Here is a 27,295-nt window from a genome sequence, read left to right as displayed (position 1 = left end):
AAATTTAAAATTGTAATTTAGTAAACTAAAAAGGCCGTATTGGCGTGTGTTGCAATGTTAATATTTCATCATTGATATATAAACTATCAGACTGCGTGGTGGGTAGTAGTAAGTTTCAGTAGGCTTTTAATGTTAGTGCGGCCCGCAAGTTTTATTTGAATGGCGCTTGACAGCGTTGTGTTATTTGGGTCCAAAATGGCTCAACGTTCTGGGTGGCCTACCCCTGCATTAGTGGACAAGCAGCAAATGAGTGAAAGCGACAGTAACGTTGCCATGGAGACGAGGGTTTTCTTACATGCCTGGCTGCTGTCACACCGCGACACATGTCCGTCAGTAATAGCAGTCCCCGATAACCTGGACCAATTCAAACCGTAATTTGTTTTCTTTATTTTTAATTTACATTGCCTCACACGATGAACACTACATATATTTCTATATGACGCCGGATAACACTTTTTTGTGCTCGCTATCCCGCCGACCGCCGTGTTGCTGTAGGGAGGGAAAGCGTAACGACACACATTGCGGACGTAACATTATTCTCCGCGCCTTGGCTAAATACAAATATATTGCAAAACACCAAACGTGTCTTTTTCAAAGCCTGCAGTGAAAGGAAAGGTTAGTGATGAGCAAAGACAAATCCAGGAAAAGTGGGAGATGCAATATTTTTTTGTTGAGCACAGGGGCACCCCGACTTGTTTTATTTGCACAGAGAAAGTTGCGGTGCACAAAGAATACAATTTAAAAACGTCATTACACAACTATACATGCTCAGGAGTATGTAACATTTTTTTAAAGAAATATTTTCTTGCGGCCAAGCCTCACCCAGACTCTGCGTCCAGTGGCCCCAAGGTAAATTGAGTTTGAGACCCCTGTTTTAGATAGATAGATAGATAGATAGTACTTTATTATTTCCTTCAGGAAAGTTCCTTCAGGAAGATTAAAATTCCAGCAGCAGTGTACAGAGTTGAGATCAATTTAAAAAGTAAAAAGTAAATAATGGGGGTATAAATGGAAACAAAATAGAAAAATATTACAACAACAATACAAATAAAAAGCAGGCAGGAATTTTCTTGAATGACCGAGCAGATGAGATCCTTCCACATGATATCCAAGAACATTTTTGAACTTCTGCACCACACACACACTACCTTGCATAGATGGTAAATGATAAATTAGTTGTATTTGTATAGCGCTTTTCTACCTTCAAGGTACTCAAAGCGCTTTGACACTATTTTCACATTTACCCATTCACACACACATTCACACACTGATGGAGGGAGCTGCCATGCAAGGTGCTAACCAGCACCCATCAGGAGCAAGGGTGAAGTGTCTTGCTCAGGACACAACGGACGTGACGAGGTTGGTACTAGGTGGGGATTAAACCAGGAACCCTCGGGTTGCGCACAGCCACTCTCCCAACTGCGCCACGCCGTCCCTTCAGTTTGTTTTGCTTTGGTCCTTGGCTCTTTGTGGTGCTAAGCAACATTTTGTTTGTGCACATCTATTTGTCCAAGTCTCTATCCATTCTGCCCTAGTGTCCTATTTGTCCAAGTGTCCATCTCTATGTTCCCATTTGAATCTATCTATTTGTCAGTCTATCAGTCCAACTCTCCATCTATCTGTCCAAGTGTTCATCTATCTGTCTGTCTATTTGTCCGTCTATCCGTCCAAACGATTATCTATCCATCCAAGGGACTATCTATCTGTCAAAGTGATTATCTATCCTTCCAAGGGACTTTATATATCTGTCCAAGTGTTCATCTATCCGTCTGTCTATCTGTCCGTCTATCCGTCCAAAGGACTATCTATCTGTCCAAGTGACTATCTATCCATCCAAGGGACTATCTATCTGTCCAAGTGACTATCTATCCGTCCAAGGGACTATCTATCTATCCAAGTGACTATCTATTTATCCAAGTGACTATCTATCCATCCAAAGGACTATATTTCTGTCCAGGTGTTCATCCATCTGTCCAAGTGTTCATCCATCTGTCCAAGTGTCCATCCAACTGCCCAATTGTTCATGTATCTGTCTAAGTGTTCATCCGTCTGTTCAAGTGTCCTCCTTTATGCCCAGGAGTCTATCTGTCTGTCTATTTGTCCAAGTGACTATTTGTTTGTCCAAGTCTGCATCTAGCTGTCCAATGTTTAATCCATCAGTCCATCCATCCGTTGATTTGTCTGTTCAAGTGTACTTCTATCTGTACCTGTATTTATCCAAGTGTCTATATATCTGTCCAGGAGACTATCTGTCCGTCTATCTGTCCAAATGACTTTCCATCTGTCCAAATGACTTTCTATCTGTCCAAGTATCCATCTATCTGTCCAAGTTTCCATCTATCTCTCCGTATATATGTCCATCTATCTGTCCAAGTGTCCATCTATCTGTCCAAGTGTTCATCTATCTGTCCAAGTGTTCTTCCATCTGTCCAAGTGTCCTTCTGTATGTCCAAGTGTCCTTCTATATGTCCAAGTGCCCTCCTATCTGTCCAAGTGTCCATCTATCTGTCCAAGTGTCCATCTATCTGTCCAAGTGTTCATCTATCTGTCCAAGTGTTCTTCCATCTGTCCAAGTGTCCTTCTGTATGTCCAAGTGTCCTTCTATATGTCCAAGTGCCCTCCTATACGTCCAAGTGTCCATCTATCTGTCCAAGTTTCCACCTATCTGTCCAAGTGTTCTTCTATATGTCCAAGTGTCCTTCCATCTGTCCAAGTGTCCATCTATCTATTCATCCGTCTGTCCATTTATCCGTCCGTGTGTCCAATTATCGGTCCATCTATCCGTCTATCTGTCCAAGGATCCATTTATCTGCCCATCTAGCTCTCCAAGTGTCTGCCTTTGTGCTTTTCATCTGTCCAAGTGTCCATCTTTCTGTCCAAATGTTAATCTCTGTCCAGGTGTCCATGTACCTGTTCGTCTATCTGTCCAAGTGTCTACCGACATGTTTATCTATCTGTCTAAGTGTCCATCTACCTGTCGGTCTGCCTATCCACCTGTCCAAATGTCCAACTATCCGTCCATCTATCCTTGACGTCATTTCAATCCGTCTGCATTTTGATAGATGGCGTCAGCCAGAGATTCAGGAGCAGGCCTGGAGGAGAGAGACGCAGCCGACCAGAATTTCGACTACATGTTCAAGCTGCTGATTATCGGCAACAGCAGTGTGGGCAAGACGTCCTTCTTGTTCCGCTACACGGACGACTCCTTCACATCGGCGTTTGTCAGCACTGTGGGCATCGACTTTAAAGTCAAGACAATCTACAGGAACGACAAACGCATCAAGCTACAGATCTGGGTGAGGTCATTCAGCCTGATTTCAGTATTTACTATCAAATAGAGAATAGAACTGCAGCTGTTGCTCTCATAAAATTTTATTGGCTGCATAGACAAGGGGTGGCCAAACTTCTTCCACTGAGGGTCGCAGACTGACAAGTTTTGATAGTTTTCACCTTAAAAACTAGTAAACTATACATATTTTTCCATAGAACTAGAAATGCAATTTTGTTATGAAAAATAAAATTCTGCGAATGTCGAAGACTCGAAGCCGAACTGAAACGCTAACAGGCACACTGGCCAGATGGCGTCAAGTAACCAAAAATATGAGTAAAATTAGCTAAAAATGAGGTGTATACATGCTAAATTAACCAACAAAATATAGCCTGCAAATATTAGCTTGTTGAAATGCTACCTGTAACATACGTCAAGTACCAAAATATAATGTATTACTCTGAGGTGTGTACCTGGAAATGTTGTTTAAGATGCTAGCCTGCTAACAAAAGCATGCAGCAAGTACCAAAATATGACTGACTGGGTAGCATATTGACGTTAGCAAGCTAACGTTTGTCAAGTAACACGATATTTGACCTTGAGTTGTATCTCTGTAAAATTAGCAAAATAGCTAGCATTGTCACAGTTCGGTTAAATGTAGAACAGAGGAACCAAAGGATGCAGCTGGATTGTGAGTTAAACAGTTCTTTACTTAACAAAAAGCACTCACAACAATGATCCAAAAATAAAAGATAACAAAAACCGACGGTGCAAAAAAGAGAAAACAAAAGGAGCACCGTGGAAAAAAGAACCAAAGCTAATATACAAAAACTAACTAAGCTTAGGTCAGAGTTGCAAGACGTGCAAACTATCACGGTACATACCAAGCTGGATGGCACTGGAAAAAGCCATGAAGGTAAGTCGCACCTTAAGTGTCTTCATACAGGAGGAGTGGAATTGCCGAGTGCCATCCAGCTGACAAGGTGCTGCCTAAGTAGTGCTGGTGAGATTGGACACAGCTGTGCACCTCTCACAACTCCGCCCACAGGGAAACACAGGAACTCTGAGGAAGATAAACAGTAAGAGCGAGGTCTGCTGCACCAACAAAGGAAAATAGAGCATATAAACCACAAGGTGGCAGCAGGCGGTGACAAGCATGTTATTATTAGAATGCTAACAATCGTGCTGTGGGTTGTTAAATAATTAGTTACTGGCCACACTATGGACACCCCAGGCATAGACAATTTTAAGCATTATTATCTGTACATTTAACTATATATGAATATGTCAACCACTGCTGCAAAAAATAAGCAGTAATATGTAAAGACTAAAACACTCCGCTTTAAGGAAATGTGGGATGCAAATAGTCGTACTTAACACAAGTGTTAAAATAAGTTAACCACTTTCAATAGTATAGATTAAAAATAAAACACTTTAGCTTAACTTGACGACAAGAGCCTTCCATCGTCACTTCCAGTCATCCCGGTTCACCATACATTCAGCCAAATCGATGGTGCTTTACGCTTCTGCAGCTTTTTTGAGTATATCCACAAATGTTACTGTGGGTTGTCCTCGCCCATGTGTTGATTCCCACAGCACCAGTTGGATGGCTGGCTGCTCCTGGTTTCTTTGGGTGTTTCCTGCGAGTCTTATCTTCCTGGCTGCAATTTTGTCGCTCACCCTGAATATTCAAGCATACAGATTCTCGTTGGTAACATGTGCGCCCTTGTTGATGGTGAGAACTACACGTTACATTCTGGTGTAGCAGTCGTCTAGAGCCCTCTGCAGTGTTGGCTTCAGGGTCTATCATTCTGGACAGCGGCCATAAAGGAGGACAGATTCTACCGTCACACAGAAAAAGCTGAATTTGTTTTTTTCCGGGGAGGTGGACATTTCACACACTGACCATGCCATTCAGAGCCACCCATACAAGTGTCTTCCTCATACTTTTGGATCTTGTTCTTTAGTGTTGACCCATAAGCCCAGGTAGTTGAAGTAATTGGCTTCCTTCAGAGCAGTGCTCCCTGTTGTGAGAGGTAGATGTTTCGCTTGGTTGTTAAAGGTGACCACCTCAGTTTTCTTGGCATTCAGTCAAAGGCCAACCTTGGTACACTCTGACTTCAGTCTGCTCAAGAGCTCTTGTGCTTGCTTCATGTTGTTAGAGAGCATCCAAATGTCGTCCACTTTGTCTCGGTTAGTCAGGACTACTCCAGGGTTTTTTTTTACCTCCTTGGATTGAGAGTAAAACCAAGATCCTGCTCCCGCCCATTGATGGCCTTACTGAGCGCATAGTCAAGGACTATGACAAAGAGGACGGGGGCTAGGATATACCAAAAAGTTGTATTTTGGTTTCATCTGACCACATGACATTCTCCCAATCCTCTGCTGTATCATCCATGTATCCATTTTGGTATAAACTCAACTTGTCTTGTTTGGAGGAAGAAGAATACTGTGTTGCATCCCAAGAAAACCATACCTACTGTGGAGCATGGAGGTGGAAACATCATGCTTTGGGGCTGTTTTTCTGCTAAGGGGACAGGACGATTGATCCGTGTTAAGGAAAGAATGAATGGGGCCATGTATTCTTGAGATTTTGAGCCAAAACCTCCTTCCATCAGTGAGAGCTTTGAATGGTTGACCAAATACTTATTTTCCACCATAATTTACAAATAAATTCTTTAAAATTCCTACAATGTGAATTCCTGGATTTTTTTTCACATTCTGTCTCTCCCAGTTGAAGTGTACCTATGATGAAAATTACAGACCTCTGTCGTCATTTTAAGTGGTAAAACTTGCACAATCGGTGGCTGACTATATACTTTTTTGCCCCACTGTATGACTGTTCAATATTATGCCAATTTTAATGGACTTCATGTCCTTCACTTAATGTGTACCATGGAGTAAACATGCGTCTTAGTCTGCACCGTATCAAAAATATCAGATGACCCATACATGCACCGTTACATCTATTATTAACATTTCCTTTTTTTCCCCATCATAATCATCATTAAGCGCTAAAAGGTCTGAACCCATTGTCCCCTCCGCACTTTGGCTCACACAAAGATCCTTGTCTGAAGCCTAGCAGACAGTGTTTCCTCCTTGCACATTTCAGTCTAATAAGTCTGCTTATCAAAAGGTGCTGAGTGTTAAAACCCGGTGTCTTGCCCCAAACAGGAAACTAAAGAAGTAATTCCAATACTCACACTGGGCCCTTAGAAAGACTTTGTAATCAAAGTTTTTCAGAACAATAATAAGCAGAGAGCCTCGAGCATGTCCGAAAGCACCACAAATACCCATGACCACTAAGGAAATGAACACTGGAAATGTCAAAGGACAACATACGCACACTTTTGTGCATTAATGTGTACGTTTACAATTGGTTTTTTTTTAATAGCCCCTACACTGTAAGCTACATCTTCCAATGGCCGCACACAGAACATTTCCATGTTATTTATGTCAAGTATTTTTTTTTTATTGGTCTTTCTACTTGCAAATCTTTATGTTCACACCCACATTCTCCGCCCTAGAGCTTTACTAAAAGTTATGATGTCTTTATGAATATTTCAAGGAAACATGAAACGACACACTGCCGGGATCGTACAGCTCCCCAGTGCTCCGAGTAGACACACGTGGATTTGGAAATGCAATAAAAATACACAATATAAAACGGCAAAAGTAGGCACATCTATGGGCCTACAAACTAAAAAAAACTAAAAAAAAACTAACAGATTCACAGTTTAAGCTTATTTGAAGCCGTAAATCAGTGATTTAATCTTGAAAACAAGCAGATTTGAGATAATAGAAGGATAGTTACAGACAGACAATCTATTTTTTGCAACAAAACTATCAGAGCGTGACAGTTTGCAAACATCCAACATTTTCTTGACATGCATGTATAGAATACAGCTGTCAAAATGAATGTTAACCCATGTGCTTAATCACAAAAAAATAATTACATTAATGATGTTTAACCCCAGCTTAATTACGCAATTTATTTAGACCGGCACAGCTTTTCCTTAACCGTAGATAGTCACCTTAAAGGCAGCGTTTATCAGTGATCAAGTCAATGCTGGTCAAGGGCCAATGCCAAGTCAAGGGTTGGAATTGGGGATTAAATCACCAAAATGATTACCGAGCGCAGCCACAGCTTCTGCTCACTGCTCCACTCTCCTCCCAGGTGGTGGAACAAGGGGACGGGTCGAAGGCAGAGGTGAATTTCCCGACACTTAGCGTGTGTGTGACTTTCAGTGGTACTTTAACTTTAACTTTAACTGACCGGTGTACAAATGGCAACTTTTGATTCAAAATACATCCTGATGGAACTTCAGATACTACTATACAAAAATAGTAAAACTATTAAAACCTCAAATGATATGAACAGCTGTGCAATTATAAAGGACAATTCTGTTACTGTAATCAGTGGGTACAGGCACGCATTAAAAGGGAACCACAGTTTTTCGGAATTATGTTTATCATTCATGATCCCTATGTCAGACCATAACAGATAAATACACATCAGTGATGTGCGTCAGGGGCCTCACCTGCCATCACGGAATGAAAAAAAATGTAAAAAGAAAAACAATTAATTATATTGTTATATGTATCCAGTGAGTATACTATAAAGTTATTTTCCATTTAACTTCACCAGTTTTAAATGATTTTTTATTCAAAATTGCTTAATTTTCACACTTGCCGTTCAAATACTGAGAATTACTTGCGGTGAGTCACAGCTAGTTGAGCCTCCCCGTGGATTGCGCAATGACTCGGCCAACTACTGGCTGCTGTGCAGTGAGACTGTATTGCTACATGAATTATATTATACATTTCCATAGTTTAGTTAGCTGAGGTATATAATCTACAGTGTATTTTGTCAACAACTGTAAGTGTGTAACGTATTTCTTGTGCTGGGCAATCATAAAACGGCTGCAAAGACGCACTATGTGAAGCACCTGTTCTCCGGCCTCCTGGTGGTAGAGGGCGCTAGTGATCCCAGGGATCATTCTTGCGGCTGCAGAAAAAGTGACAACAATCTACAGTTAGCAAGTCAAATGCAGTGGCAGCGATGGTTTATTTTTTCCTCTGGTTTTTTCCTCTCGCCTGGAGTTTTAAAATGGAGGATTGTACATTTAAAATAAAACAGTTTGGTAAACTGGACTTTCAATCGAAGCAGGAGGTAATAATTAATGGAAGACCAACGCCGGAGCTAAAAGGTTTGCTTCAGACTTCGGGACAGAAGGCTGGCTGTGTGGATGTCCAGCAAGAAACCACCTTTTCTGCTTTTCCTGTCTTCTTTTCTCGTCTTGTGACAATGTCTGGACTCAGATGGGATATTGTGACCTGAAGAACTTGCAGAGAAGCCTCGTCAAACATGAGCGGTCGACTACTCACATTCAAAGACAGATCGCGCTCAAAACGTTTGGGATGTCCAGGATAGACTTGGCTTTGGATGTACAGCGAAGACTCAACATCAGCACCCACAATGCTAAGGCAGAGGAGAACCAAGAAATTTTAAAATACTGTACCTCATCAATGCCACCTGCTTCCTTGCCAAACAGCAACTGGCATTCCTTGGAAATGATGAAAGTACAGGCTCTACCAATTAGGGGTGTGCCAAAACACCGATACTACGATATATCGCAATACTTCCTCTTGCGGCACGTTATCGATACACGGGCGTCAAATATCGATATTTATAAACATAAACATACAGCCGTTTTCAACAGATTCGCCCACAAAAACCTGTTTCATTTATGGAGTCACTACTTCGAGCCTCCACATTATGGTGCTCTAGCGCAGTACTCTAGTAGAGTACTCTTTGAAAGTAAAGAAGAAGCAGCAGCAGAAGATGGAGGGAATGACGCAAAGCGGAGGAGCGAGAAAAACAAGTGAAAGATGCACCGGCGAATTTTAAATCTGAAGTCTGGGCCCACTTCGGCTTTTACTATACAGACAATGGAACAACACTTGATAAAGAGTTCGCAATCTGCAAGAACTGTTTCGTGAAGGTCAAGTACACGGGCAACTCAACGAACATGCACAGCCATCTTGTCCGCCATCATCCTGAGTTTGCCACGGAGAGAAAGGGCGAGTAGCTACGCTAATGCTAACGTTTCTGTTAGCCAGCCTACAATCAACACCGTATTTAAAGCTAAGCTCCTTTCTGCATCCCCCAGGGCTGCGAGCATTACAAAGTCCATTGCTTGCTTTATTTGTAAAGATCTTAGACCATATAGTATCTTAAAATGTGTTCTCAGGTTTTCATAAGACCACCCAGTTGATAATGTAATGAATGCACTGACTGAAATGTTTATTTTTTATATACAGTGAAGTGCCGGTTTTCATAAAACAATTTGATTTTAATTGTTAAGCACTGATGTGTCCATGATTACATAGAAGTTCAGTAGCACTAAAATGTATATTTTCTGCATTCATTTTGTTTTTTTAATAATTTTAATTTGCACAGACAGAAAATATTTTGGTGAAGTGGATTCAGTGCAGTCAATAAATTTTTAATTTCTTCAGTGACACTGAAATCATGATGTATCGTGGATGAAATTTCTTTCAATACATCGATTATCGCATAATCGTTGTATCGTGATCTTATCGTTATTGTGGGCAAAATATCGTGATATTATCGTACCGCGAGGTACCTGAAGATACCCAGCCTTACTACCAATCGTGGCAACTATGTTGAAGTATTGCATGTTTTTGCTGAGAATGATCATGATGACAGGCTAGCTAGACATTTGGAGATATCCACTGTATTTTCTGGTTTGTCAAATAGAATACAGAATGATTTAATCGAAGCAGTTGGGGATGTCATTTGAAATGAAATTAAAAAGGAGATCAGTGCAGCCCCATTTGTTGCTGGAGTAGTGGACGAGACCACAGATGTCACAAACCATGCTCAGATTCCTGTCATATTACGGTATGAAGCTGGCTGTGCGGTGAAGGAGGCGTTTTTGGGATTTGATGACGTCAGTAATGACAGACGCGTTTCTGCCATTGTTGAGTATGTCCTGGGAGTGTTGGAGAAGTATGGCTGCGTTGAAAAGCTTGTAGCTCAGACCTATGATGGGGCCACTGTAATGGCCTCAGAGCTCAATGGCGTGCAAGCTAAAATTAAAGAAAGATTGCCCGAAGCCATGTTCACCCACTGTTACGCACACAACTTGAACTTAGTGCTATTGCATTCAGCAAAGTGCATGCCTGAGTGTCGCATGATTTGGATGATATTGTCAAGATGGAGCTCTGCTGCTGCAGACAATGAGCATGCACCACAATGATCATTGAAAATCCTGACAGCTGGGATAATGACACACTAATGATGGCAGCAGGATACGAATAGTGGCTGTCAAAAACATCTACATGCTTTCTCCTTATGGTATATGAGGACATTTTCAATGAGACTAATGCACTTTTTAGAGTGCTGCAAAACAAAGTGATGGACATTGAATATTGTCTTGCACGCATCCGCGACACCATTGCAACTCTCGGGCGCATGAGACTGAAGTTCAAAAGTTTCTGTGACCGATTTGAGAAGAAATGCAGCGCACTTGGCCTGGCAGAGAGTGGAGGCAGACAGTCAATTAGATTGGAATGAAAACAAGTGTTCTGTAACATTCTGGATGACATAAGCTATCAAATGAAGGCTAGGTTTGATCATTTTGGTGAGCTGGTTTTCCTTGGTTTGGTGGATTGTTCAACATTCAGTGAAATGTCAAAACTTTTTGATGACACAAAACTGCAGAGCCTGTCCAAATATGCCAGATTCTTTGACTTTGTGCAACTAAAGGCAGATCTAGTTGGACTGTATAGCTCGCAAACGGTGAGGGATGAATGTAAATCTCCTGGACAGTATGCTTTTTTGTGTGTTACAGTTTGTATGTGTAAAGAATGCTGGTATGAGCTTTTAAACATAACCCGTTAACTGCTGCAAATCTAATGGTGAATAAGATAATCTTAAGGGTTCATATGTTTGTAAATCTAACTGTGATGAAGTCAGTGCCTCACCAGCCATGAACCTCACTGCACGTCACTGATACACATATGTATATATATATATATGTATGTATATATATATGTATATATATGTATGTATATATATATATATATATATATATATATATTTGATATAAATATATATATATGTGTATATATATATATATATATATATATATATATTGTGTATATATATATATGTATATATATATATATATATATATATATATATATATCTTAGGGCTGCGAATCTTGGGTGTCCCACGATTTGATTCAATATCGATTCTTGGGGTCGCGATTCGATTCAAAATCGATTTTTTTTCAATTCAACACGATTCTCGATTAAAAAACGATATATGTTTATGTTTATGTATATACATATATACACATATACATATGTATACACACATATATATATGTATATATATATATGTGTATATATGTATGTGTATATATATATATATATATATATATATATATATATATATATATATATATATATATATATATATATTAGGGCTGCGAATATTTGGGTGTCCCACGATTCGATTCAATAACGATTCTTGGGGTCACGACTCAATTCAAAATCGATTTTTTTTTCAATTCAACACGATTCTCGATTCAAAAATGATTTTTTTCACGATTTTAAAGTATTCTCTATTCATTCAATACATACGGTTTCAGCAGGATCCACCCCAGTCTGCTGACATGCAAGCAGAGTAGTAGATTTTTGTAAAAAGCTTTTATAATTGTAAAGGACAATGTTTTATCAACTGATTGCAATAGTGTAAATTTGTTTTACTATTAAACGAACCAAAAATATGACTTATTTTATTTTTGTGAAAATATTGGACACAGTCCTGACTTAAACGAGTGAACAATGCTGAAGAAACAAATCCATGTCAGAAAACCAACAAATTTAGCTGAACTGCACTGATTTTGTAAGAGGAGTGGTCAAACATTCAACCAGAAGCTTGTGGATGACTACCAAAAGCGCATTATTGCAGTGAAACTTACCAGGGGACATGTAACAAAATATTAACATTGCTGTATGTATACTTTTGACCCAGCAGATTTGGCCTCATTTTCAGTAGCCTCACAATAAATTCACAAAAGAACCAAACTTCATGAATGTTTTTTGTGACCAACAAGTATGTGCTCCAATCACTCCATCACAAAAAAAATAAGATTTGTAGAAATGATTGAAAACTCAAGACAGCCATGACATTATGTTCTTTACAAGTGTATATAAACTTTTGACCACGACTGTATATAAATATATATACATATGTGTATAGGTATTGTTATGCATTCTCATTCTCAAATCATTGTTAGTGTATATATATATATATATATATATATATATATATATATATATATATATATATATATATATATATATAAAACATAGTAAGAGGCACTTTCAGAACAATATGTAATATTTAAGTAATTTGCTTATTTTAAGCATTCGGCGGCGCATTCATTTTAACGTTCACATTTTCCTGCAACAACACTGACAACTCGCAGCAGACTTCATGAAAGACAACAAACATAATCAAACACATAAATTACTTGTACAATGACTGATGGGCTGCATATATCAACAATTAATCCTAATCCTAGCAAAGGGTAAAACTAAAAACTAGTGGGTACAAACATGCGACTTTTCGTGTCTCTCTTACAATCTCTGTGGAAAAAAAAGACATGATCTTGTCTTCTTAAAGTTTGTGACTGATAAAAAAATGTAGAATTCCCCCCAAAAAGTTTAGTTACCCTTTAAAAGCAAAATAGGGGAGTGGGCCTTGCATTGTGTACTTATTTGGTAATCACACAAAAGCGGCCGGCGACGAAAGAAAGTATTTCCTTCTCAAGAAGAGCAGAGATCCGCCTCCACAAGCCCAGGGAGTCTGCCACTGTGCATTATCATTATTGCGCATGGCACACATAAAACATCCAAACGCATGAAACCTTATTGATCATAAACATACACCAGTGGTGTTTAAAGAATGGCCATTTTTTTGGAACATGGCTCTTTTTTAAGGACCCAGTGCACATTTTAGAAAATAAATCAACAAAAAAGTTAGATTTTTCTGAAAATAAATAATACTTGTTTACCCTTTTTTCATTAGAGATTACATGATAACATCAGTTAAAGAGAGAGAAAATAAAAACATTTTAGCTCACTAACCACTAGCCAATTATTTTTAGCAGAGCTTTCATAGAACAAGAAAGTATGTCTCACTTTTGGTTGATGGATAAATATATCAAGTAAAAAGGTCTAATGTGCTTCAATGCAGTAATTGTCTTTATTGTAGTTTAAACACCGCAAAATCCTATAAATAATATTTTCTAGTCAGCCGGTCCAAGTTTAGGGTTCATAAATGTCACAGCCATGAACTAAGATATGTCATTTAGTCTTTGTCAAGTTAAAATAAAACTGAAATGTTGTTCATTATAAGTGAAATAATGTTTTTCTTCTGTGTATTTCTGATAGATCTTTAACTTAGCAAAAATATGTTTTATTTGTTAACTCGAATAGTTAAAGGAATTTAAAAAAAAAATACTTGATTAGTAAATTTTCGATAGCTGCAGCCCCGGTAACATTATGAGATGCAAAGTTAGAAATACAAAGGTTGTATTGTTATAAATTGTTGTAAAGTTACAAAAATAAAGTTGTCAATTACAGAAATAAAGCGTTTAACTTAGGACAAAAAAATTGCTAAATCATGATAATTAGGGTGTAAAAAAATCAAGTGGATAAAATTTTGTGAACATTACTGGAAACAAATTGTAACTTTCCCCCCAAAAATACAGAAAAAAGTCATAACATCCATCCATCCATTTTTTACCGCTTATTCCCTTTGGGATCACGGGGGGCGCTGGTGCCTATCTCAGCTACAATTGGGCAGAAGGCGGGGTACACCCTTGACAAGTCGCCATCTCATCGCAGGGCAAAGTTATAACAGTCATCTTTATTTTTAAGTTTTTCCAAATACTACAACTTAAGTCTTATGAGGATTTTTTTTTTTTGCGCAAAAGTCCAACATTATTCTGCTTGCATGATTATTTTCTCCATTTCAGTGTATCCCTTATACCAGGGGTCACCAACCTTTTTGAAACCAAGAGCTACTTCTTAGGTACTGATTAATGCGAAGAGCTACCAGTTTGATACACACTTAAATAAATTGCCAGAAATAGCCAATATGCTCAATTCACCTTTAATAAATAAATCTATATATTTAAAAAAAAAATTGCTATTTCTGTCTGTCATTCCGTCGTACATTTTTTTTCCTTTAACGGAAGGTTTTTTGTAGAGAACAAATGATGAAAAAAACACTTAATTGAACGGTTTAAAAGAGGAGAAAACACGAAAAAAATTAAAATTAAATTTTGAAACAGTTTATCTTCAATTTCGACTCTTTAAAATTCAAAATTCAATCGAAAAAAAGAAGAGAAAAATGAGCTCATTCAAATCTTTTTGAAACAATTAAAAAAAGAATGTATGGAACATCATTAGTAATTTTTCCTGATTAAGATTCATTTTACAATTTTTGATGACATGTTTTAAATAGGTTGAAATCCAATCTGCATTTTGTTAGAATATATGACAAATTGGACCAAGCTATATTTCTAACAAAGACAAATCCTCATTTCTTCTAGATTTTCCAGAACAAAAATTTTAAGAGAAATTCAAAAGACTTTGAAATAATATTTAAATTTGATTCGAAAGATTTTCTAGATTTGCCAGAATATTTTTTTTGAATTTTAATCATAAGTTTGAAGAAATATTTCACAAATATTCTTTGTCGAAAAAACAGAAGCTAAAATGAAGAATAAAATTAAAATGTATTTATTGTTCTTTACAATAAAAAAAAACAATTTACTTGAACATTGATTTAAATTGTCAGGAAAGAGGAGGAAGGAATTTAAAAGGTAAAAAGGTATATGTGTTTAAGAATCCTAAAATCATTTTAAGGTTGTATTTTTTCTCTAAAATTGTCTTTCTGAAAGTTATAAGAAGCGAAGTAAAAAAATAAATGAATTTATTTAAACAAGTGAAAACCGAGTCTATAAAATATTTTCTTGGATTTTCAAATTCTATTTGAGTTTTGTCTCTCTTAGAATTAAAAATGTCAAGCAAAGCGAGACCAGCTTGCTAGTAAATAAATAACATTTAAAAAATAGAGGCAACTCACTGGTAAGTGCTGCTATTTGAGCTATTTTTAGAACAGGCCAGCGGGCTACTCATCTGGTCCTTACGGGCTACCTGGTGACCCCTGCCCTATACTCTTTCATTGGTATCTTATCCCTACAGTGCAGGAGATAAAAAAAAAAACATAACTCCTCAGGGAAAACAGGTTTGACAGATATTATATCAACAAAATTGTTTGAAAAAGAGGGCAGCCTGTTAAATGTCAGTGCTGTAAATTTACTTGAGCTAATAAAAGCCGAGGTTAAAAGGTTCTAGCATTCAGCCTTGGAGGCTCGGAGACCATTGTCAACACACACCGTGCACACTTTCCCCTCACCCTCGGTTGGCCCCCGATTGGCTGCCATGCATGTGGCATCGAGTCATTTTTTTCACACGGCGACGTTAATGCTAGTTGATGTTTAACATGGTCCCCAGACGGTACACTTCATGAAATATGCATGGCTTTGAGCTGGCGGGGGCCGAACGTGCAAGCGAGGCAGCCCGACACCCACCAGGACAGACTCGGCTCACTCACAGTACTCCTGTTAGATGAAAGCAATACATCCTCCCCCCCCCCCCCCCCCTCCTCACTGTAATGTATTCAGCAAGCAAGCATTCTGTGCACATCGGGAGCAATGAGGAAGTTTTGGTACATGAAGAGCAGCTTCAATGGCTTTCCTGGGGCCGGTGAAAACATTAATTTTCTTAGCGCCAAGCATTACCTCCTTTGCATTACTTTTCATGAAGGAACAGAATATTAAATTCATCTGTTTAGGTCTACTGCGCCTCCGTATGATGGCACACGTTTCCCAGCAGACCACACATAAAGAAGACAAATAACAATCGCATATTTGTGAAATATTGATGTTGGCCACGGGGCCAAGCCAAAAAACAGGGAGTGTATATCCTGGTATGCTTTGGGTGGTGCAACAATGTCTCCTGTTAGGAGGGATTTACTTGAGTCCACAATAAATCATTCACCCTCGCTTGTGGAGATTACCAAGTTTGTGTTTCCTTTGAGAGGATCCAAATAATAAAACCACAAGTTAATGCAGTGCGGTGCCATACCACTGCAAACAGCAACCACAATTACACTCCTACTTTCAACATTAAAGGCCTACTGAAATGAGATTTTCTTATTTAAACAGGGATAGCAGGTCCATTTTATGTGTCATACTTTTTCATTTCGCGATATTGCCATATTTTTGCTGAAAAGATTTAGTCGAAAACATCGACGATAACATTTGCAACTTTTGGTCGCTAATAAAAAAGCCCTGCCTTTACTGGAAGTAGGAGACGATGAGGTCACCGGTGTGAGTGCTCCTCACATCCTCACATTGTTTGTAATGTGAGCCTCCAGCAGCAAGAGCTATTCGGACCGAGAAAGCGACAATTTCCCCGTTAATTTGAGCGAAGATGAAAGATTCGTGGATGAGGAAATTTAGAGTGAAGTCCTAGAAAAAATAAAAAAGACGAGGGCAAGTGACAGCGATTCAGATGTTTTTAGACACATTTACTAGGATAATTCTGGGAAATCCCTTATCTGCCTATTGTGCTGCTAGTGTTTTAGTGAGTTAAAGAGTACCTTAAAGCCGGAGGGGTGTGGCCACGGGTGTTTTGACGCCGAGAGAAGTCACGGCAGCAGGAGGACGCTGGCTCTGCTGATCTCCGGTAAGAGGCGACTTAATTCCACAATTTTCTCACCAAAAACTGCCGGTTGACATGTAGTCGGGATATATGTTCGCTTGACCGCTCTGATCCATAGTAAAGCTTCACCTCCGGGAATTTTAAACAAGGAAACACCGTGTGTTTGTGTGGCTAAAGGCTAAAAGCTTCCCTCCTACATCTTTCTACTTTGACTTCTCCATTATTAATTGAACAAATTGCAAAAGATTCAGCAACACAAATGTCAAGAATACTGTGTAATTATGCGATTAAAGCAGACGACTTTTAGCCGCTAGTGGTGCTGCGCTAATAGGTCCCCTCCAACTCGAGACGTCACGCGCACGCGTCATCATTCCGCGACGTTTTCAACAGGAAATTTAAAATTGTAATATAGTAAACTAAACCGGCTGTATTGGCATGTGTTGCAATGTTAATATTTCCTCATTGATATATAAACTATCAGACTGCGTAGTCGGTAGTAGTGGGTTTCAGTAGGCCTTTAAACTAACAATGTGTAATGTTAATGGAGCACTGGTCACATGCTTTCTTTGTGCTTGTTGCAGCGGAACATCCCTTATTTAGCCGCAGCTACAGTTAAAATGTTTTGAGGCTTTTTTTGTTTTAAAGTTGACCTACAAGTTGTTTGTATATTTCAAAGAGGTTATATTATGATTTTATTTCTACATTTAAAACAAGAATTGGGGTTTACATCACCAAAATGATCGCCGAGCGCGGCCACTGCTGCAGCTCACTGCTCCCCTCACCTCTCAGGGGGTGGAACAAGGGGATGGGTCAAATGCAGAGGGTAATTTCACCACACCTAGTGTGTGTGTGACTATCAGTGGTACTTTAAATTTAAAGGCCTACTTAAACCCACTACTACCGACCACGCAGTCTGATAGTTTATATATCAATGATGAAATATTAACATTGCAACACATGCCCAATACGGCCTTTTTAGTTTACTAAATTACAATTTTAAATTTCCCGCGTAGTTTCCTGTTGAAAACGTGGCGGAATGATGACTCTTATGTTGACGCGTGCTTGTGACGTTATTGGTTGGAGCGGACATTTTATCCCAGCACCACTCACGGCTAAAAGTCGTCTGCTTTAATCGCATAATTACACAGTATTTTGGACACCTGTGTTGCTGAATCATTTGCAATTTGTTCAATTAATAATGGAGACTATAAAGAAGAATGCTGTTGGTGGAAAGCAGTGAATTGCAGCTGCCTTTAGCAACCGAAACACAGCCGGTGTGTCTTTGTTTGTTGTGAAGCTTTAGCGAACATGTTTCTCTACCACATGTCAACCAGTAAGTTTTTGGAAGAGAAAATTGTGATATTAAGTCTGCTCTTACCGGAGACTTGTGCGGAGTTAGCGTCCTCCTGCAGCAGCTGTGATCTTGGCTCCTCCATTGGCTTCTCTCAGAGACACCGGCGGTCACCGCAGCCCTACGACTTTCCGGTATCACTTTATAATCTTACTAAAACACTAGTAACACAATTAGCAGATAAGGGATTTTCCAAAATTATCCTAGTAAATGTGTCTAATAACATCTGAATCGCTCCCACTGCACTCGCCTTTTTTTTGTCTTTTTTTTTCTTTCTAGTGCTTTACCCTAACTTTTTTCATCCACAAATCTTTCATCCTCGCTCAAATTAATGGGGAAATCGTCGCTTTCTCGGTCTGAATCGCTCTTGCTGCTGGTGGCTAGGATTATAAACAATGTTCAGATGTGAGGAGCCCTACAACCTGTGACGTCACGCGCACATCGTCTGCTACTTCCAGTACAAGCAATGCTCTTTTATTAGCGACCAAATGTTGCGAACTTTATCGCCGATGTTCTCTACTAAATCCTTCCAGCAAAAATATGGCAATATCGCGAAATGATCAAGTATGACACATAAAATGGACCTGCTATCCCCGTTTAAATAAGAAAATCTAATTTCAGTAGGCCTTTAACTTCCTTGTGGTCAACATAATATGTAATAGTGGTGCTTTAATACAAATGTTGCATAGAATACTTCAAGCCGCTTTCTGACCGTCTCTTAGAATGCGGCGTTTTGAAGGCGGTCTTATTTGCGTGTCAAAGCCAAACCCCCTTTCACCCCGTCGCCACCCCAGCCATGTTGTAGTTTTTAGCGCTTCCATAGCGACACTACTGACAGATATAAGTTTGAATTAGATATGGCAAGAGCGGAGGATTTTAGCATGCATGTGCATGTAAGAGCCAGTCTGCCCCACAACAGGAGGATAGAGAAAAATGAATCACTTATTGGCCACAACTTCGGACTACAACTGCATGCTGATAGCTTTACAGGTAAACAATATATGGAGTTATCTGCTGACGTACCAGAGATAAAATATGTCACTGAAGTCTCAAATTCCAAACTACTCATTTGGAGCAAGTTTTGAAGAAGGCAAGATTGTTTTATAAACATCTCTGCCTTGCCTCCATGGTTTGATCTTAATTTTTTGGGACTTACAGGTATTTAAATTACACAAAACTGGTACCAACAGGTGTGAAAAGTTAGTTTTGCATAATAGGGTCCCTTTAAAACAGTGGTCCCCAACCACGATTGGTACCGGGCCGCAAAATTTTTTTAAATAATTTTTAAATTTTCATTTATTTTTTAAATTAAATCAACATAAAAAATACTAGATACACTTACAATTATTTAACCAACCCCAAAAAACTCCCTTTTTCATAACCCAAAAAAGTCCCCCCCGCCGGGCCGCGGGACAAATTATCAAGCTACAAAAAGGTTGGGGACCACTGCTTTAAAACACTTCCCTGTCTAAATGTGTATTAGGCATGCTCTGGTGTGAATTTTGAGTACATTTTTATAACCAAATTGCAAATATGACCACGCCCCACCCTTTCCAAAAGTATCATAATATATCGTTTGAATAAGTACTCTATTTAAATATATATATATATTGAAGTTGTCATCGCAATTTTTTTCCAAACAGAGTCAAAAATAAACTTTATGAACATTGTGTAGATTCGTCCGGTCACAACACTAGGTACACCTGCGCCGTCGCCGATCGATTCAGAGAGCGCATAAAAAAGCAGTTTTTAGCAGCGTTTATGTGCCTGCATGTCACACATCTGTGTTATTAGGCACATGGTTTGGGATGTGCAAGTCAATTGGCCAGTTGTCGTGAAAATGTTTATGATCGGCCCCTCCTGATTAATCCCTTTTAATGTTGATCATCTCTAGATGATTTATATATATTTTTTTGTTTGCTCACTCAACTGAAAGTGAGCAATTGTGCATCGTCATACACAGTGTGGAGCCGCTTCCCTGAGTTAAAAATAATCACCTCCTTTTGCAGCAAATAAACTGCATTTCTTGGTATAATAAGTATCATTATCAAGTAGTGTTATCACTGGAGGACGAGGCAAAACTTTTTTCACACCAATTAAGAGTAAACCAAGAGCACCTAATCCATACTTGCCAACCTTGAGACCTCCAATTTTGGGAGGGGTGGGAGTGGTTAAGAGTCAAATATTTAATATATATATATTAAATATATATATATATATATATATATATATATATATGTGTGTATATGAAATACTTGAATTTCAGTGAATTCTAGCTATATATATATATATATGAATAAAATAAATACTTGAATTTCAGTGTTCATTTATTTACACATATACACACACATAACATTCATCTACTCATTGTTGAGTTAAGGGTTGAAATGTCTATCTTTGTTCTATTCTGTCTATTCTACATTCTATTCTATTCTATGTACAGTAGATGGCAGTATTGTCCTGTTTAAGAGTGTCACAAGTTCACAACATTGTTGTTTAGGCAGACGAACTGCTTTAAAAAAATGTGACTGCTGTTGTTGTGTGTTATTACCGGGCTGGGAGGACTTTAATGAAACTGCCTAACAATAAACCCACATAAGAAACCAAGAACTCGCCCTCGATTAAACTACAGTTATAACGTCATTGGGCAGACTCGCTCTTTATATTGTGGGACTGTCGACACGTCACTCAGGTCGCATGGAGCTGGAGGGGGCGTGGCTTCCAGCTCCGCCTGAATTTCGGGAGATTTTCGGGAGAAAATTTGTCCCGGGAGGTTCTCGGGAGAGGCGCTGAATTTCGGTGGTCTCCCGAAAAATCCGGGAGGGTTGGCAAGTATGTCCTAATCACTAAGCTTGCTTGAAGCCACCCAATAAGTGTTTTAGCAGGGCTTTGAGGGCAAAAAACAAAACAAAGCATTTAAATGAATAAAAAAAGTACCACTGATGGTCACACACACACATACACTAGGTGTGGTGAAATTACACTCTGCATGGGACCCATCTCCTTGGTCCACCCCCTGGGAGGTGAGGGGAGCAGTGAGCAGCAACGGTGGCCGCGCTCGGGAATAATTTCAGTGATAGTAGATAGATAGTGTGTACTATTGACTTTGTTTTGCTTTTGCAATTGTATTTAAAAAAAATCAACAAGGAGCTTGTGTTAAACAGATGAATCAATATTGTTACACCGTCACTAGCACTCATAAATATATGAAAATATTTGCAGTTAATGCATGTGATCAGTACTCATGGAAGCATAGAACCCAGATCAGAACATCCCCACAACAATTTTCAATTTGCATATTAAACTAAAATGCAAGTTCTTACTGGTCTTTTTTTTTTAAATGCCAGGACTATTCCTAAAACTGCGATAGAAGCTGTAGTGTGTATGTGTTTGTTGCCCACAGAAGTGGTGACAAATTGTTTCAATTAATATAAACAAAGTAAGGACAATAACGAGCGACCCAGGAACACATTACACTATTGATATACTTGTTTATTTGTAGATTTGTTTATTCAGGTGCCGTTAATTAGCTACCGTACACTTTTGTACAGACTGTAAATGGGCCGAATTATAGCACAGTTGCTAAGTTGGAGTTTTTGACTTTGCACCGTAGTTGCCATTGAGGTGTTTATGTCTACAGGACACAGCGGGCCAGGAGCGTTACCGGACCATCACCACGGCTTACTACAGAGGAGCCATGGGCTTCCTCCTCATATATGACATCACAAGCCAGGAGTCTTTCGTCGCCGTGCAAGACTGGTATTCACCCTTATCTCATATTTCTCTCAAAATTCTCAATCCACATAATAAAGACATGTCAATATGCGTCCCAGGGGAACCCAGATCAAGACGTACTCATGGGACAACGCCCAGGTGGTGCTGGTGGGCAATAAGTTGGACATGGAGGAAGACAGAAAGGTCCCCACTGAAGATGCGCAGAGACTCGCCACGGAGCTAGGTCAGTGTGCACAGTGTGCCCCGCCTTTTGGAATTTTCTAGTGTGGAAGAACTACAATGGCGCCATCATGTGGTAGATTTTAAGTTCAACTGTTTTTTTTTTTGTTTGTTTGTTTGATTTTTTGAAAAATGACCTGGACACTTGACAAAGCTTGAAGGAAATCTGACCACTGAAATTGAAACGCTACCAATGTTAACAATTTATTAATTTCTTATTTATTTAAATATGTCCTATCCGGCCGATAAAGCAAATCATATTGTTGATATAGATGCCCACATATGCTGTACATATTTACTTTACAAAAGAGAAGTCTGAGATACTTCTTGTTTTTGTTGCATTATTTATTTTTATTTTTGACTTTAATAAATTTTTGGATGTATTTACATATATATATATATATATATATATATATATGTATGTATATATATGTATGTATATATATATATATATATATATGTATTTGGTCAGGTCAGGTCTTATCCCTGCTACTGGTAAAATGTAACCCAGTACAACCTGCCGCATGGGTAGATGGGACCCGTTAGCCCAGTAAGGTGACCCATCTAGGAGAAGGTAAACTCCAATCCAAAACCGCCACTGCCTTGTGGTATACCTTTCTTGGGGAAGGCTTCGGGAGTAAACCCTGAGGAAAAAATCAGGAGACGGAGTCCCTAAGGTGGTCCACTGCTGGCTACAGCGGTGCACTGGCAACTCCTGCGACACTGTTGGTGCCAAATTGTACCAGCTCTTGCTGCTCCTTTGGATCCATCATCAGTGTGAAGAGGGGGGTCCTGCTGCATGGGCAACAGCTTGACCTCCATACTACTCTGCCCTGGCTTGCGCCCTGGAGAGGTCACTCCAGCCTCGTGTCATAGCGTGGAAACAACAAACGGGAAGCAACAGTCTACCGGTTATAAGCTACAATGCTCGATTGGCGTAGAGCATAGCGCCAGGGGTTGCTTCCGACGGTGGGAGAGATCCTTGAATTTCATTGGACAGCTACTGCCCGCCTTAAGCTGGGCAGCCCCCAGCCAATTAGGTGCTGTCCCGCCACAGTCTGCCTTCCTCATTGGGTGCATGGGGATTAGGTAAAACCGACAAGCAGACTGTAAGACCTGCACCAAGCAAGAAACAAAGTATGAAAAACAGGTGCCCAGTCCTAAAACTGGGAAGCTGGAATGTCCGGACTATGACACCCGGACACTCAAATGATCTCCAACACATCAGTGATGCAAGAAAAACGGCTGTCATTAACAATGAGCTACTGAGACTCCAGGTAGACATAGCTGCATTGCAAGAGACCCGCCTAGCCGACTCGGGAACCCTCAAGGAGAAAGACTTTACCTTCTTCTGGCAAGGAAAGAGTGCCGGAGACCGCAGAGAGCATGGAGTTGGATTCGCTGTCAGGAACACCTTGTTAAAGATGGTTGAACCAGGTGACAAAGGATCGGAACGCCTGATGACACTCCATCTCCACACCTCTGATGTCCCAGTGACCCTAGTCTGTGCCTATGCCCCCACTCTAACGTCTACAGCAGAAGTTAAGGACACATTTTATGCCAACTTGAATGACGTCATCAAGAACATCCCCCCGAAGGAACATCTCCTCATCCTCGGTGATTTCAATGCGAGAGTGGGAGCTGACCATGACTCATGGCCTTCCTGTCTTGGACACTTCGGAGTTGGCAAAGTCAATGAGAACGGGCAACGGCTACTGGAGTTGTGTTCCTACCATAACCTTTGCGTGACCAACTCCTACTTTCAGATGAAACCACAGCACAAGGTGACATGGCGCCATCCCCGCTCAAAGCATTGGCATCAGCTAGACATGATCCTGATCCGAAAAGCCAACCTCAAGTTTGTGCTCGTTACTCGTAGTTACCACAGCGCAGACTGCGACACCGACCATTCACTTGTCTGTTGCAAGATCAAGCTACAACCAAAAATTTTTCAAAACTCCAAACAGAAAGGCAAACCCCGCATTGATTCCACCAGCATGCATCTTCCAGAGAAAGTAGAAGAGTTTGCCAAGTCCCTCAACAACATCCTGTCTGAAGAACACCAGCACTACTCTGCCTCCGAGAAATGGGGCCACCTCAGGGAGGCTATTCAGAAAACAGCCCTTGCAACATTTGGGAGGAAGATCTTCATAAACAACGACTGGTTTGTTGCCAAGTCCAGCGAGATGACCCCTGTCATTGAAGCAAAGCGTGCTGCCCTTACTGAATACAAACGCTCCCCGAATGAGAAGTCCCTGCAAGCACTGAGAATTACAAGAAGCAAAGTGCAACAGACTGCAAGACATTGTGCCAATGAATACTGGCAACAACTCAGTGAATCCATCCAGTCTGCAGCTACCTCAGGTAACATCAGAGGGATGTACGAGGGCATAAAGGCTGCTCTGGGCCCAACACAGAGCAAAACAGCCCCCCTAAAGACCACCAGCGGGGAAGTTATCACTGACAAGGGCAAGCAGTTGGACAGATGGGTAGAGCACTATTCAGAACTCTACTCCAGAGAGAACACTGTAGTCGCCTCAGCCCTTGATGCCATTGAACAGCTGCCCATCATTGAGGAATTAGATGCTGAACCAACACTTGCTGAACTTCACAAAGCGATCGACAGCTTAGCGATTGGCAAAGCACCTGGTACTGATGGCATCCCCCCAGATCTCATCAAGCGCTGTAAAGACACCCTCCTGCAGCCTTTGCATGATGTCCTCTGCCAGTGCTGGAAAGAGGGAGCCGTGCCGCAGGACATGAGAGATGCCAAGATTGTCACTCTTTACAAAAATAAGCGCGACAGGAGCGACTGTAACAATTACAGGGGCATCTCCCTCTTGAATATAGTAGGAAAACTCTATGCCCGTGTCGTGCTTGTGCGCCTTCAGACTCTTGCTGAGCGCGTTTACCCGGAATCTCAATGCGGCTTTCGCGCCAAGCGCTCTACAGTGGACATGATATTCTCCCTACGCCAACTTCAGGAGAAATGCAGGGAACAACATAAGCCCCTGTACATATCCTTCATTGACCTGACCAAGGCTTTCGACCTGGTTAGCAGAGAAGGGCTCTTCAGCATCCTACCCAAGATTGGATGCCCTCCAAAGCTCCATAGTCTCATTAGATCTTTCCATGACGACATGAAGGCAACCATCCAGTATGAGGGTAGCATATCCAACCCATTTCACATTAAGAGCGGAGTCAAACAAGGTTGCGTCCTTGCTCCTACCCTTTTCGGTATCTTCTTTGCCCTGCTCATCAAACATGCTTTTGGGACTGCAACAGAAGGGGTTTATCTACGTACAAGATCTGACGGCCGACTTTTCAACCTAGCCCGTCTTAAAGCAAGGACCAAAGTCCGTGAGACAACCATCCGGGACCTGCTCTTTGCGGATGATGCCGCCGTCATTTCGCACACTGAACCAGAACTCCAGTGCCTTATGGACAGATTCTCCCAGGCCTGCAAAGACTTTGGGCTTTCCATCAGCCTAAACAAGACCAATGTGCTGAGTCAGGAAGTGGACACTCCACCAGCCATCACAATTGATAAGCACCAACTCAAAATAGTACACCAATTTACTTACCTGGGATCCACCATCAGTGACAATCTGTCCCTTGATAGTGAGATCAACAAACGTATCGGCAAAGCTGCCACAACCCTAGGGCGCCTCACAACCCGCGTCTGGGAGAACCGGAAGCTGACAACTCCTACCAAGATGGCAGTGTACAACGCCTGCATTGTCAGCACTCTTCTCTACGGCAGCGAAACATGGACAACATACTCCAAACAGGAGCGCAAACTGAACACCTTCCACATGCGCTGCCTTCGCCGCATCCTCGGCATCCATTGGAGTGACAAGGTGACGAATGCCCAAGTCCTCCAACGCGCTGGTCTTCCTACCATGTTCACGCTGCTCAGACAACGCAGGCTGCGTTGGCTCGGCCACGTGTGCCGTATGGAGGATGGACGTATCCCAAAGGACATCCTGTATGGCGAACTTGCCTCTGGCAAGAGATCTGTTGGCCGGCCGAAACTGCGCTTCAAAGATATCTGCAAGCGGGACATGAAAGCCCTGGACATAAACACTGAACATTGGGAAGAAGTAGCGGCTGGCCGCAGCAAATGGCGCAGTGTCCTTCACAAACAGCTGAAGACTGGCGAGGAAAAGATCCATGCCACAGCCAATGAAAAAAGAACCAAGCGGAAGACAAGCACTCCTGCAGTTGCGCCTTCCAGCTACATCTGCAGTAAATGCGGCCGTGTTTGCCTCTCCCACATCGGACTCATCAGCCACAGCAGGCGTTGTCGCTGAGTTTAAACTTGACCTCTGGACTGGCGCAGTATCCATAGTCGTTACGACTGACGGAGGCCTTTGATGATATGTATTTATGTATGTACGTATGTATATATATATATATATATATATATATATATATATATATATATATGTATATATATATATATATGTATGTATATATATATATATATATATATGTATTTATGTATGTATGTATGTATATATATATATATATATATATATATATGTATATATATATATATATATATATATGTATATATATATATATATATGTATATATATATATGTATATATATATATATATATATATATATACATGTTTATGAATGTATATATATAAATATATATATATATGTTTATGTATGTATATATGTGTCTGTATATGTATGTATGTACATATACAATGTATATATGTATGTATATATGGCAATATACAGTATATGTATGTATGTATGTACATGTATATATGTACATATACAATATACTGTATGTATATATATATATATATGTCAATGAATATATTTATATGATGTATGTATGTATGTACATGTATATATGTGCGT

At 40.1% G+C, this 27,295-nt stretch overlaps 1 protein-coding gene across 2 annotated transcripts in view; it reads left to right on the top strand.

Annotated features, from left to right (window-relative positions):
• The window catches only part of LOC133558949 (ras-related protein Rab-3D-like), a 33,329-nt gene that overhangs the window by 2,333 nt on the left and 3,701 nt on the right, over nucleotides 1–27,295 (top strand). For both annotated transcript variants that reach the window (XM_061910152.1, XM_061910160.1), the window contains exons 2-4: nucleotides 3,063–3,296; nucleotides 22,100–22,218; nucleotides 22,293–22,417. In XM_061910152.1, the coding sequence (XP_061766136.1) occupies nucleotides 3,063–3,296; nucleotides 22,100–22,218; nucleotides 22,293–22,417 (478 nt within the window). The remainder of the gene's footprint in view (nucleotides 1–3,062; nucleotides 3,297–22,099; nucleotides 22,219–22,292; nucleotides 22,418–27,295) is intronic.

The sequence above is a fragment of the Nerophis ophidion genome, linkage group LG01 (assembly GCF_033978795.1).
Source record: "Nerophis ophidion isolate RoL-2023_Sa linkage group LG01, RoL_Noph_v1.0, whole genome shotgun sequence".
Classification (NCBI taxonomy): Eukaryota; Metazoa; Chordata; class Actinopteri; order Syngnathiformes; family Syngnathidae; genus Nerophis; species Nerophis ophidion.
Note: the sequence above shows the minus strand (reverse complement) of the source record. Positions and strands in the feature narration are given on the sequence as shown.